General features: G+C 41.6%; 1 protein-coding gene across 1 annotated transcript in view; it reads right to left on the bottom strand.

Moving 5' to 3' along the window:
• Positions 1-13,813, bottom strand: part of pcsk5a (proprotein convertase subtilisin/kexin type 5a) — a 43,341-nt gene extending 29,528 nt beyond the window's left edge. Inside the window, exons 1-15 of the mRNA XM_080874226.1 lie at positions 13,592-13,813; positions 12,449-12,553; positions 10,113-10,283; positions 9,807-9,947; positions 9,453-9,520; positions 9,118-9,206; positions 8,825-8,997; positions 8,461-8,667; positions 5,795-5,895; positions 5,586-5,689; positions 5,146-5,266; positions 4,712-4,900; positions 888-1,024; positions 649-762; positions 335-437 (exon numbers count right to left, since the gene is read on the bottom strand). Of these exons, the coding sequence (XP_080730352.1) occupies positions 335-437; positions 649-762; positions 888-1,024; positions 4,712-4,900; positions 5,146-5,266; positions 5,586-5,689; positions 5,795-5,895; positions 8,461-8,667; positions 8,825-8,997; positions 9,118-9,206; positions 9,453-9,520; positions 9,807-9,947; positions 10,113-10,283; positions 12,449-12,553; positions 13,592-13,741 (1,973 nt within the window). The 5' untranslated portion in view covers positions 13,742-13,813. The remainder of the gene's footprint in view (positions 1-334; positions 438-648; positions 763-887; positions 1,025-4,711; positions 4,901-5,145; positions 5,267-5,585; positions 5,690-5,794; positions 5,896-8,460; positions 8,668-8,824; positions 8,998-9,117; positions 9,207-9,452; positions 9,521-9,806; positions 9,948-10,112; positions 10,284-12,448; positions 12,554-13,591) is intronic.
• Positions 13,814-14,404: the final 591 nt, after the last annotated feature.

Raw genomic sequence — 14,404 nt, 5'->3', positions numbered from 1 at the left:
GTGCTGTGACTCAATGAAAAGGTCAGTTTTTCAGGGGGCTAACAAAAGAATTCATGCTTTTGAAGAAAACCAGTATGTTTAGAAATGCTCTGTCTAAAAAAAACAAAGAAAAACCTAAACTGAGAAATTTTTGACAAAAACATAAAATTTCATAAGGGGGAGGGGCATAGTAATTTTGTCCTCATGTGTAAATTACAATCATAGCCACAGAAACCTGTGAACTTCAACAACGATTTGACACAATATAAAAACCCGACTCATTTTTTAAAAGCATATTGTGTGAGCCACATACTGTGGATCTGCCAATAGCTCTGTGCTGTGTAGTCATGCTAACCTTGTGTTGTTCTTGAACTTGAGAAAAAAGTGCAAGCATGTGACACACTGCTGCGGGCCTGGCCCCTCACAGCCATCATCACTGCATTCTGGGTCGCAGGGTCCTGCAAGGGTGAACACTCGCAAAGTCACAGCAGCATCACGTCACATCACAAGAGAGAAGTTATTCAGACTGCTGATTTTATTCTGTATTTATGTAAGAGCCTGCCACATTAAGCATACACCGCATCCCAGTTCATTAAGCTGCTGACTGAGAGGCCGGAGATAGAACAAGGGAAAGCTTAGTACTATCAAGATGCAGGGTGTATGACTCACCGCTGTATTCTTCGCTATCCGTCGGAATCTCAGCTGATCTGGCTCGCTCGCGGTGCGTAGGATACGGGCGCTCCGCTGTGCCATAAATCACCAGGGACCACTTCTCCAGCACCCCTGTGAAACAGCAGAGAGATAAGAGGCTTTGTCCCGCGAGGCCCAGCCCTGTATTTTAACTGCAGCGAGCCGAGGTTCAGTGCATGTTTCATAATATTGAGACGTTACAAAGAGGAAGAGCAGACCTAGTTTGGAGCCGTCTTTCTTCTGAGAGGGAGTATCCTGGATTTTCAAAGTCCATTCCCCCGCTGCCTGCTCCCCCCAGCAGTGAGCTGTCATGAATTCCCAGTTCTGAAATCCCTCGGTGGAGTTGTCAAGAGGCCTAAACGAAAACATTACATAATCGTGCTCACGCTGCTGCTTCGTCTACTACTCGTTATATGATGATTTAAAGGATGTGTTTCCTAAAGACACAAAAGCAAAATCACCTTAATTTTTTCAGCTTTATCTGAATCAAAGATAGGAAACATGCTTCACTTCAGGAGGGCAAACCGGGTACGTGACAAATCCCTGTGTTGTGTTCTTATTCATGGCTCATAAATACATTACAGCTTCAGCTTTTTGTAAATGATTTATACATTCATATGAAAAAGCAAGCTCATCCCCTAGAAAACGCTATAGAATAAAATAGAAGCAATAAATATTCAGTCCTGTATGAAAGGGCAAATAAGAAAGATGCAGTCCTGTTTTCTAGTCATTTTCACATTTTAAAAAAATCAGTCAATCACATGGAAAAAATCTAATCGTCACAGTCCCTCTTGTCCTCCTGTGCTGACCTGTAATCCATCTTTTCTGCTTCCTGCGTGTTTTTTTCAATCTCTCCTCTCTCTGTGTATGAGTGTGGCCTTACCTGAAAAAGACTTTCAGAGCATATGTTGCTCTAAAAACCTGTATATACCTCTCAGCACTGATGGTACCTATCCAGATGTGCAACCTGCCAATTCCATAGGCGCTGATGCACACCCCATAACTATCAGAGATGCAGGCTTTTGAACTGAGCGCTGATAACAAGCTGGACGGTCTCTCGCCTCTTTAGTCCAGGGGACGCCATGTTCATGTTTTTCAAAAGGAATTTCAATTCATCTGACCACAGAGCAGTTTTCCACTTTGCCTCAGTCCATTTTAAATGAGCTTTGGCTCAGAGAAGACGGGCAACATTTCTGGATCATCTTCACATATGGTTTCTTCTTTAACGGGCATTTGTGGATGGCACAGCAAACTGTTCACAGACATCAATTTCTCCAAGTCTTCCTGAGCCCATGCAGACATTTCCATGACAGCATGATGCCCGTCTTTAATGCCGGGGGGCATCCAATGTGGATTTTGGTCCGTCTCCAGATCCCTGGGAACTTTTGATGATGTCTTCACGATTTTATGTTGAAAATGTTATGTTTATCATCCAATTGTTCCACAATTTGCCTACTAAACCACTCATCTTTACTTCTGAGAGACTGCTTCTGCCATCATGCTACTGACCATTTAGCCTAATTAGTTGTAACAGCTGTTTCTTTTTAGTACAACTTGCTTTTCCATAGTTTTGGTCTTTTTGTACCAACTTTTTTGAGACTTGTTGCTGCCATCACATTCAAAATTGCTGACATAATTCATGAAATAGTAAAATTTCTCAGTTTTAGATGTTTTCTGTGTTCAACTGTGGCTAATATGTGGACTTACAACATCTGTAAATTATTCTGTTTTTATTGAACTTGTACATGACCTCTCGCATTGTTAAAGACTGTTGATTACTTCATCTGCATTAGAGATTTCTTCTGAAAACCTTAATAGATACCTATGGTCAGGTATAAGCCAAGGTCTAAACTGTTCTGTAACACTTGGAAACACTTGGAGGAAAAAAAACTTTAACTTAACTTAAATAGATTTATAAATTATTGTACATAAATTAGTCTGTTGTCTGGAAAATCATTGTGAGGTACTAATTTGAAATAAAAAACAACACTTAATTGTTTTCGACAAGCATATAAAGAAAGACCAGGATTTTTGGAATCACATACACTTCACAGACAAATCACAGACAGAAGGCAAAAAGTGAATTCTGCTCCAGATCGTATCAGCACAGATTAGACTGGAGTCACGTCTAAATGCCCTTTGAGGAAGATTGGGAACAGACAAGTTAAGAAAGCCCTCAAATATTTTCCAATTAAAGGAATTTTGCATATAAGGCTGGTGAAAAATGCCAAAGACTGTAAACAACGACACAAACCAGCAACAAGGAGGAAATTAAGCCTGTAATGGTAAGGGTGTGTTTACTTTTTTCCATGGAATAATATTAGATCTGAGATTTTTCTGTAGTGTCAAAAAATTTGTCTAATTATTTAAGATAAAATAAGCACCATGACTGCTCCTTTATTTCCTATGATGTCACCACAGCACATGGATCCTCATTGATTTGGCACAGATAACTGCCTTGAGGTGACTGTTGTTATGATTTGTTGTTATAAAATTGAATTTTGCACAATGTGTACAAGCTTGTAACCGGGGATTTTTCACGTGTAAGGCAAACACATTAACCACTACACCATAGTCACGCTGCCCATCCATCCATCCATTGTTTTCTGCTTATCCTTGTCAGGGTCACAAGGAGGCTGGAGCCTATCCCAGCCACCATAGGGCAGGAGGCAGGGTACACCCTGGACAGGTCGAGACAGACAACCATTCACAGTCACATTCACTCCTATGGGCAATTTAGAATGACCCATTAACTTAACCCCATTAACTGAGTGTGTAAAACTTGGTTGGGTCTGTGTTTCCACAAGCCCCGCTAGTTTAGAGACTTATTCCTCATGAAGAACGCAAGACATAACAGAACAACCAACTCGCTAACGAGGGAAGTTTGGGTCAGAACCAGCTCTTGGAGCTCACGCTCCTCACCTGACTCCAGCCCAAATCCTTCCAAGAGCAGCTTCCCTCGCAGCTATTTATTGACAAACTGTTACAATACACATCACAGCAAAAGCACCCCCCTCGTAAGACCCCTCTCGGTTACAAAGACAATGTGTGTGTGTATGTGTATGCATGTGCAAGAACATGTGTGTGTGTGTGTGTGTGTGTGTGTGTGTGTGTGTGTGTGTGTGTGTGTGTGTGTGTGTTTGTCTCTGTATGCACGATTTCCTGCTCACCAAAAGGATCATAAAAGCAGGAAGCAACACCACAAGAAACTGATCTGTCAGATAGGATGTATCTGCAATAAAACCTCCCCCAGCACAGAGTGGCTGGAGAGGTGGTCAGAGACAAAGGAATGTCTTGATCCTATCGATTGAACTAAGACTTTACAAATTTAAGAAATACAATGACAACATTCAAGAATTAGACTTAACAGTTACTGTGATCATTAAATGCCATCTTATGTGCTGATTGTTCGATACCAGCTAATACCTTGATGCCGCACTAATTATTACCTTTTAGAAAACAAAGATCAAAAGCGTCATGAAAGTAGAACATGAGCAATTAAAATCATCCCTTTATTTGTATTTTTAAATGGTCGGTGAAGACTTATAGCTTAACACCTCTAGCGGTTGCACAGCAACTGGCTAAATACTCCAGTCTCCTTGCCATCCAGTCACGAACTCTCTGTCTGTTGTTTGGTGCTTCACAGGCGGTGCACTTCAGTTTTTTTTTTTTTTTTTTTTAACCTTTTCACTGAAAACAACAGCCCACTCCTGCTTGTAACTTTGCTGGTGAGAGCAGTTAATAGGAAACCAAAACAGTAAGGTTGCAAGTGGAAACCAAAAGGATGAGCTCAAAGACATCAAAATGATCAAGGGGCTGTAGATACAGTGACCACTCAAGTACTGATTACAGCAGCTTTAAATAGTATCTCAGCAAAGGTGAAGTTGATACTTTTAACAGGTGTGTTTTATATTTCGGTGTTATATATTTCAAAAAGTACCATTATTCCTTTAATTTAACAAATGTGTCAAACTCAAACATTTGGCTTTTGAAGGATTTGATGTTTATCAGGTAATCTGCAGAAACCGTCGCTCTCGGTTACCTGTTTGCCAGCAGCTGCGACGTGGTGCCCAAAGGTGACGTGAGGGTGATGGAGAGATCACCACGGCGACCGTGGCTTATGTTAACCCGGACCACGACGTGCTCCACATAAGCGACGTGCTGCGGGGCCTTGCTGGAGCAGCCTGTAGTCTCATGCACAGACATTAGCACTGAGCCCGGATGAATAAGCCTGTCATGAGAGAAAAGAGAAAAAAGAGACGCAGGGAGTAGTGGAGATAAAAGAACAGACGGAAAACAAGAAGCGCAAGAGAAAGTTACGAGGAGAGCCGCGGTAAGGAAAATGACACCCATTAAAGTACGACCGCGAATCAGTGTGAAAGAAATCAATTCCAGAAGAGAGACAGAAATAGATAACGTGCGATAAAAGGGGAGGAATCAAGGAAAGCCCTGAGTCGAAGCAGAGATCTCTGATACCTGCTCAGCTGGATGGCAGCCTCCTCCGCACATTCATGCTGTGAGGGGACTTGTTTCCAGCGCTCTGCCTCCTTCACCATGCTCTCAGCATCCAGCAGGCCAAAGCCGTACAGGTGGCTCACTAACAGACACCAGCACATCCCCAAACACACACACTGCACATTAGCCGGGGCATAGAGAAGGCACTGTAGCTTATAAATGACTTCACACACTCCCGAGACTTTGTAGGCGTTTATCGCTCTTCTGCTCACAGTACCTCATTAGTTTGTATGCTCGCTGCTTTATAGTTCCCCCAAAAAAGAGCTGAGAGGAACATTTACTAAAATATGCTTATCAAGTCAGGGGATTCTTCTTTTTTATTTATTTATTTATTTTTGGCTGGCAAATATTAAAATAGACAATGTGGAATTAGAAAATCAGCAGAGATCCGATGGGAATACCTTTGTATCCGGCTCCATTTACACGCCAGTCAGGAGCACTGAGATGATGAGCTTTTGATGTACAGACAATAATGTGCTGCAAATCCCTCCAGGTTAGCAAGGGGCTGAACGTTCAAGAGAAGGAAACCACATGCTCTCATCACCCGATTGCACAAATTGATCTGAACACGAGCTGCATGTATGGATGCTGTTATTAGAGGGCTGCTTACTTGGCTTCCAAGGTGAGAGCAATGACACCGGCAGCTACAGAGGCGGCGAGGGAAGTCCCTGACTGGGCCGTGCTGCAGCTCTGCTGTGGACCCACGGTCACCTGTGGAGGAAACCACTTATATTTATTTTTTTATATTCACCCACTATTAACATGAACAGCACAGAACTGCTCTTTTTTGTTGACTCTGCTTGACTGTATGTGTATTTTTTGCACATCAAATCATTTTGGAAAGCATTCAAATGACTGGCAAGAATTAACTAGGAGGATTCAGCATTAATGTGATCAATATTTAGGATTTAGGTTATGGATTTGCTATAAATTAGCTAATTAATCCTGTCTGGTTTCTTACCCTTCATTTCTTTATATTTTCTTGGGAAAATGGGAAATAGTGATTTATTGAAACATGTGCAAAACATGCCTGAGCTGTCCACTTGGACAGTTTCCTCAACATTTTTAAGGACATGCTGCAAACCATATGACATGTTTTCCCGTAATGGCTCTCTGAGAATCACTTCACTGGTGCAGATATTCTATTTTTATCTGAAACTCTATTATCTTTGGATTTTTAGTACTCAACTAAAGCAACAACAAAACGAAACAAAAGAGGCAACAAATTATGTGCTTAAAGATACAAGAATAAATTTGGTTTTTGCTAAGTTGCCTGTTATATAAAGACTACTTGAAAAATATTTTAAAAAATAAAATACAAATCTGGCTCCTTGGAAATGAATTGCAGCTCAGGACAGTGCTGTATATTGTAGAATATGGGCCTGGTTAACCAGCAACTGGAACACACTCACCTGTTTCCAAACACCAGTTAGGTAACATTTGTCATAAAGTAGCTTAATTTTTAAGTTTGCAGACACAAGATCACTCACAGAGACAAATGCAACAATTTAACAAAAGTGTCAGAGTGACAAAAATTAATCAAGATAATGCATTTTGTAGAAAGAAAAATTAGAAATACTGGCAAACACAGTACACATAATTAGATTTTTTTTGTTTTGTGTGTCGGTTGAGAAAACAAAATGGAAAACATGTAAGCCTGAGGCCAGAGAAGCAGCTCTCAGTCAAATTACTCTAATCAGCTACCCAACTCTGTTTACCCACAATGTCTGAAAATCACATGACATGATAGAAGTATTTGGCATTTTCCAGTTAGATAGACAAAACAAAAGAGTGAAATCTGGTTTTCACAAAACATATTTCACACAACATTAGGAAATTTTCCTCGGGCCGTTCTAGTATGTTAATATTATACTGCTGACTGAGTTCTGACGACATACACCACAGTTCTTGTAATGGCTTTTAATTAATGAAAATTAAAGCTCTAAGAATAAACATGAAAACAAAATCATTTGTTGTTGCGGGTTTGAACGAGCAGCTCCTCTCTGTGACTTCACAAGTTCAGCTTTGTTCTGCAGAGACAAAAGTTCACAGAGCCTCCGTCTTGGGCATATTTAGTTGATTGACAGGTGTCTCAGACTATCACACTCAGCAGACGTTGCATGCTCCCCACCCCCCCCAACACCACTGCCCAAAGCCAATGCTTAATATCCCAAATGTGTATTTTCTGGCTTTGAGCAGCTGGCAAGATGCCGGTGAATGTTAAATCCAACTACTCTAAGACATCCCGTGTCATCATCAGAAACAGTGCAAAAATGACTTTTAAATTAGCAGTTAATATAATTTTATTATCTAAATAACTTCATGCCCTCTGAGTGGTAAATGCCGTGCAAACATTAATGTCATAACACGACAAATATCTCGTAATCTGTGTTCAGGAGAAGCAACTGGAGTTTAGTCAGTATCACTGCATTGCATTGCTTCACTTCTTCCTCTTATTGTAAAATAATAATTGCTTTTGGAAATTTATGTCTAAAATATTAAATATTTAAAGGAATTATATAACCTCTTACAGAGAGTAGACCATTGTTTTTCTTGTTTTTCTTCTTGTCTGTAAAAAACTGCATATTTTGCATGATTTAATAGCTTGTATATCACAAGTTATCAAGTTGTCTCCACAACACCGTGAGACACGTTACCAGTTGCTCATGTTTCTGTGAAGGAATTCTGGCCTACAACATTGCTTCATTTCATTTTGGGGGGGCATTTGTTCATGCACGGCTCTTTTGAAGTCCCACCACAGCATTTCAATCCGGTTAAGGTCCGGACTTTGACTGGGCCATTGCAACACCGTGATTCTTTTCTCTCTGAGCCTTTCTATTGTAGATTTGCTGCTGTGCTTAGGATCATTGTCCTGACCCAGGAGTCCAACACACATACACACTGGACATACTGAATACTTTGTAATAAAGGAGAGTTCATGGTTGGCTCAAGGACAGCAAGGTGCCCAGAGCTCTTGTGGTTCATTGAGTTGCAACTTTTGCAAACTTCAGCCTCTGAGATTCCACAGTGCAAACTACTAATAGTTAACAGAAATGTTGCCTTTCGCAACATATTTTTTAGATTCGGCAACTTGTGTTTGTGTCTATATGAATGTTGCTTTGGATTGAGGCGAGAAAATGTTTTTCCAGCATCTGGGTAAAGCTATTTTCAACAGACTGATGGCAGGAGAGCGTGGCTGCTCACTACGGTGGAAGAAAAGAAGCTATTTTTTGAATCATGTGAATCTTAATTAAGTTCTCTGTTAGCAACACTCACCATCTCCTCTCTGTCCCATCCGCCGTACGCCGTTGCCAGCGTGGAGGGGCACGGCTCCAGGTAATCTGGCTGGCTTCCATGCTGAGTGCTGCTGCTGATAGAGATAGTGTAAATACTGTTGCTGTAGCCGTCACAGGAGCAGTAGTCACCTCTTTCCCCTCCGTTTCCTGACGGCCAAACAAAGATGGAGCCCCTCCCTTGCCGGCCCTGAGATTATTTGGGTAAAGCAGACAGAGGAGATTAATTTATTTATGATATTTACATATTGATGTTGAGGAAAAAAACAGAACAGCTCTTGCAGTAAATATACAGCCGCAGGTGGGACACAGACATAAACAAACACAGCCACACTTTTTTCTCTCACTGTTTGAACGCTGTTCTGTAAAACAAGACGAGTCAGAGGTCCAGGTCCATCCAGAGTGGCCCCGTCATCTTTTGGGCCCCAGCCGGCTAAGTAAACATCAATATACCCTGAACTGAAGCTAAGCGACTGGGCCTCCACGATGTCTGTTACATCTCCATCCAGCATTCGGATGCCTGGGGGAAAAGGATAGCACCAAAGCGATGATAAAGTTTGAATCCCCTACTGTATCTACAAAACTTTGCCTTTCACGAAGTCCTTCGGCGTGCGAGTTTCATGGCGTCACATGGACTCACCGCCTATGCGTGCGTGGAAAGAAACTCCAACGGTGCACCGAGAGCTATTTGCAGCCGCAGCAACCACCCCTGCGCACTGTGTCCCATGGCTTCGAAGAAAGGAGGAGAACATCAGAACGCGAGGTTAAATGCATATGCATGAGGAGAAGACGGGCTATTTCCGTTACATCAAGCTATGCGAAGACAGAATTTAGACTGGGGACTTTGCATATCCATACATGCATGTAATTACTGGAAAACGGAAAGGGAAAGCATGCATTAATTAGAGTTCTGGATTATGACAGGGAAGCTGCAAAGCAGGTGCAAAGACAATTCCAGAGATACAAAGTACTCACTTGTTAACAGCACTGGTAGAAGAACGATCTTGGTCTTGTCCGTTCACATCAAAGCTGGCAAAAGGATCCTAAATCAGATAGATACTAAGTAGCGGCACATAACACCATGCCAGCAGCTATCTGACTGTATTTCATCAGACAAATCACAAAGAGCATTATTCACCAGCCCACTCAACAGCTAAGTGGATCAGACGTTTAATGTCCATTCCAATACTCTTAGCTGGCCTTTCCAAACCTTTGGCCCAAAAACCCTGCTCGCAATATCTGTCTGAGCTCTTACACTAAGAGCTCTGCCAAACTGCTTATGATTAATGTCCCCTTCCCAAGAAGAGTGTCCCATCCCAGGGCACTTACATAATTTGGCTTCAGATCCGGATGCTCTCTCTCGATGCCATCATCTAGGACAGACACCACCACACCCTTCCCAGTGTACCCTCTCCTCCAGGCCGCTGCAATGTTCATGTGAGACTGGCAGGCTTTGGAGTCACTGCACTGCTGTGGAGCGAAATAGTGGGACATTCAGCTTCACCCTCAGGAGTAAAGAATAAATGTGGGTCTATTTTAGGCTCTGTCTGTCTGTCTGGGTTTGTGTGTGTTTGTGTGTCTATGTTTCAGACTTGAGCATGGCAAAGGAAAACAAAACAAAACAATCTGACTCACAATGTACCACAGGCGGTTCCACACTGGGTCGCTGAAGTCCTGCATGTGGTCGCTGGACTGATGGTGCGTAGCAGGGAGGAGCTCTCTCCTCATGGGGATAGGAGAGATATGACCGGCTCTGGAGATCCTCTTTACTCTTCTCTGGACCACCTGCTGCTTGAGCCATTCCACCTTAAAAGGAACATTTGTACAGATGTTTATGTCTACTTTTTTGGATCCATTGTGAAATATTTCAGCAGCTATATTGCATTTACTGCGCTGGCAAAAAACAATTATGTTCTCAAGAGGAGGGGCCCTGACACTGTACCTCTGGTTGATACTCTGATGACTTATCAAAGACAAAGGGCACAAACGTAATCAGTGCAAGCTAATGACTTGCACGCTCTTCGTTCAACAACAAAAAACCCACAATCCCAAATTGCTGCAACATGCAGCTGTCTCACTGAAATATAAACACATCCTGATCATTCTGTAAATTGCTCATATAACACTGTTTTAAGGTCAAAATGGTAACTTTGTTCAGTGAAGTATCACAAAGTGTGGACGCTAAACTTTTCCGCTAGGGCCTTTATGAGGCTAATATCTGCTCTTAGTTGTTAAAAGGTTTTAAATTTGGTGCAAATTCAGAAGTTTTTAATTGTTTTTATTCCTGCAAAACTAATTACATTTCGTGGTTCTGTTAATGGTTGTTAGGGTCTCTGAGTTCATTTATCAGATACGTGCTAATGTGCTCTGAAACTCCTGAACAGCTCCATGTTACAGCTGCCATTATAATCCTGCATTGATGTTAGAATCCATCCATCCATCCATCCATTCGCTTCCGCTTATCCTTTTCAGGGTCGCGGGGGGCGCTGGAGCCTATCCCAGCTGTCATACGGCGAGAGGCGGGGTACACCCTGGACAGGTCGCCAGTCTGTCGCAGGGTCAACACACAGGGACAGACAACCATTCGCACTCTCATTCACTCGCACCTAGTGGCAATTTGGATTATCCGATTAACCTATCCCCACAAGCTGCATGTCTTTGGACGGTGGGAGGAAGCCGGAGCACACAGAAAGACCTGATGGTGGAATTGAACTCAGGACCTTCTTGCTGTGCGGCAACAGTGCTAACCACCGTGCCACCGTGCTGCCCATGTTAGAATTCAGTTTTAAAAAAATACCGTGCTTAGTAAAGCTGCAAACATGGCTCCACCAAAGAAGCAGTTTCCTGTTCCTGAGCCGTTATAGGGCACTTATTGAAATTCCTGAAAATTCACAATAATACAATAATAGTGTTCGCGTTGGACACTTTTTTTTTTAACTTCTGTGATTCTTTCTCAGGAATTTTCACTGTTATGTATGATGTATCAAATCATGTTATGGTTAAAGGCTGTATTTAGCTTTACTTTTGTTGGCCAGCAGGGGGAGCCTCCTCTGTTTTGCAATAGTCCAGTTGTATAGAAGTCAACATAAAAATAACCCTTTGTCTCTTACACCACAGTAAACTCATTGCAGTTGAGTTTCTGTGTTGTGCTTTTTGTGTTTTTGAGGTTTCACTGAATACAAAATTATGTTCACTTATAAATTGTGATCTCCATTAGAATCAAAACAGATAACAAACATAGAAGGTTATGATTCTGGGCCTTTCCTTAGCGTGCCACGTTGATGTAGGAGAAGTGAGTGGTCCCTTGAATTCTTAATCAGATTCATCCTCCATTTTAAAAAAACTCAGCTTGAGGCAACATTCATCTTCAATATACAGTTCATAGGTCATACAGTCTGAATTATATTATGTTAGTGTGTTGTGATTTCAGACACTACTCGATTATACATGAACAAAAATGTTGGTACAAAGTGACATTAATGCTAAAAAGTCTGACGTACGCTAAATGTTGTGAAAAAGATGAATCCCTAGCTGTTTACTAAATGTAAACTCAAAAGCTCCTTGGATGGTTCCCTTTCCCAAGTTGGAAAAAAGTCCTCCTGGCAAACACTGACACTACTATCGACTATGTTCTTTAACTTCTGAAGGTGGAAGACAAAGAAAGTGTGATTTTGTGTGTAACCAGATAACACTGGGAGTTGCTTAGAACCTGTCTGATTGTACTATATGCCCAAGCTGCTTATTGATACTATAAGAATTTGATGCAACCCTGAACACCTTGTTGATCTTTAAGGACTTCTGACATCTTTAGGTGTTGTTAGTGTTCGTGCACACAAAGCTGTAATGTGAGGGGAGGGACCAGAACAATGAACATGTGTCCCTATGTGTACGTGGAGTGTACTGAGGGGACATGATGCTGCTGATTAATAATCCAGTAGCTTCCCCGTCCTACTCATATCTCATTACTATACCTTGGTCTCCTTGGCGACGCGATCAGTCACTTCTTTGTTGCCTATTTTGGATTGATTCGCCGTCTCGTGATGGCGAAAACTGTAATGCCTCTTCAGGTCTCCAATCTGGTGAAAACACACATCAGATCCTCGAAATGATTTTGTTTGGAGGTGGAGGCGTGCTGCTCGTTCTGCTCTGCTACTGTGCAAAGCAGCTTTTTAATTATTAAACTGCTCGTGGTGTCTTTTATTAACACGGCTACCTTATACCTCTGATAGTTTTACAGCCCAGGGCAACCTGAGCCAAAAGGTTTCAGCCACACTGCTGCTCATCTGTGTACTGGTGTAGCTGCACATACCACGTCACTGTGTGCATTCTATAATGTATGTCAGCTAATATTTTTATACAAGCGCAGTCCACTGAGTAATGACTAGTTAATAAAACACATGACAGCTCACACTATTGCAAGAGAACAACAACAAATCATGCCCTTAAATATTTCATTAATATCCTTTTAGTGAAATAATTACTTTTTGATTTTCAACCTCAGGAATATAAGATTACTGTATAGCAGTCTTTTTAGTTTGAATGGGTCTCTCTGGTTCCTATCACCTGCTGTGAAAACTGAACATCTATCCCATGTGCAATAAAGTACAGCATGCTATTTCTTTGGAGTTTAACTGTTACTTTATGAAAGTGTAGAAAAATTAGTCTGAAAGGAGTGCAACTAATGCAGCAGTGGCTCATAGAGAAGCAACTTTGGATTATGGTTGTTGGTTAAGTTCCCAGCACTAGCACTGCCTGTAGTGTGTCTTTGAGCGTGTGTGTTCTCATTGCTCATTTCTGGGCTAAATGCAGAGGTCAAATTCTTGGTGAAAAACATGCTGGTGGTCATGATTTATTTATTTATGAATGTATCTGTTCACCTGCTGCTTCTTTAAATCTTTAGCAGATATAATTCATTCGTCCCTGGACGGCTGACCAGACAGTGCAGACAGATATCAACAGCTTTTGATGCAATCCTAAAAAAATATTAGTAAAGCCATTAGTGGCTCCACAGTTAGATTTGCCCAATATTTCCAGTTTTCCAATAAATGAAACTTCCAAATGCAAGTCTGGTAATTGTGTAAATAATTGCCCTCTTCATGTTTGAGGGCACTCACCTGTCCCATGTTAGTAAATCCATATTTCTCTGCTATCCTGTTCACAGATTCGAGGTCCCCTCTTATTTTTATCGCCCAGTCGTTTGTATAAATCGTTGCGTGGCAAAGCTGGAGGAGAGTTCCCATCCACAGCGCAATAAAACGCGCCATTGCTGCTTATTTCTCTCGGTAAATAGCCGGTGCCCAGGTGTTTCACGAGCTGTCCCCGCACTCTGTTCTGCTGCAGATGCTTCTCATTGCGGGAAATCCGCTGGCTCAAAGACGCAGGATGCACCCGATGTTCTGCCGGCTGAAGTTGTGAAGACTTGACTCCTTCACTGACTACAAGCTTCTATCAAATTACTTCAATATGGAGGCCGGGGATCAGCTACAGTCTGTCCTTTATTGGGATCTGATCTGTGGGTTATACTTTACTTCTATAGATCTTTTCTTTTCTTTACTCTTTGCAAATACTGTAAAATGAATGAGCTGTCTGTATTTAAAAAAAAAAATAGAAAGCTCAAGTAATCAGACGTGATATATATTAGAGGAAAAAGACCCTGTTGGCATAAGTTTGACCTGTACTTTCATTAAGCAATAGACAGAAACATATAGAAACAACAACATCAACATTTTCACTTCATAATTGCAGGACCATCTGGGCAATGAACGATGAAATACTGGAAGTTTTTTCTGTAATTTTACACATTTATGCTCTACAGTTCAAGCCTGAAAAGTCTTGATAGATGGCCAATGATGTAAAATGACATCCTCCCTGCTCTAGGTGGTATATTTAAGTTGAATTCTTTTGTGACTTACCTGTTTGGATGATTG

This window comes from Rhamphochromis sp. 'chilingali', assembly GCF_963969265.1.
Source record: "Rhamphochromis sp. 'chilingali' genome assembly, chromosome: 2".
Lineage (NCBI taxonomy): Eukaryota > Metazoa > Chordata > Actinopteri > Cichliformes > Cichlidae > Rhamphochromis > Rhamphochromis sp. 'chilingali'.
Note: the sequence above shows the minus strand (reverse complement) of the source record. Positions and strands in the feature narration are given on the sequence as shown.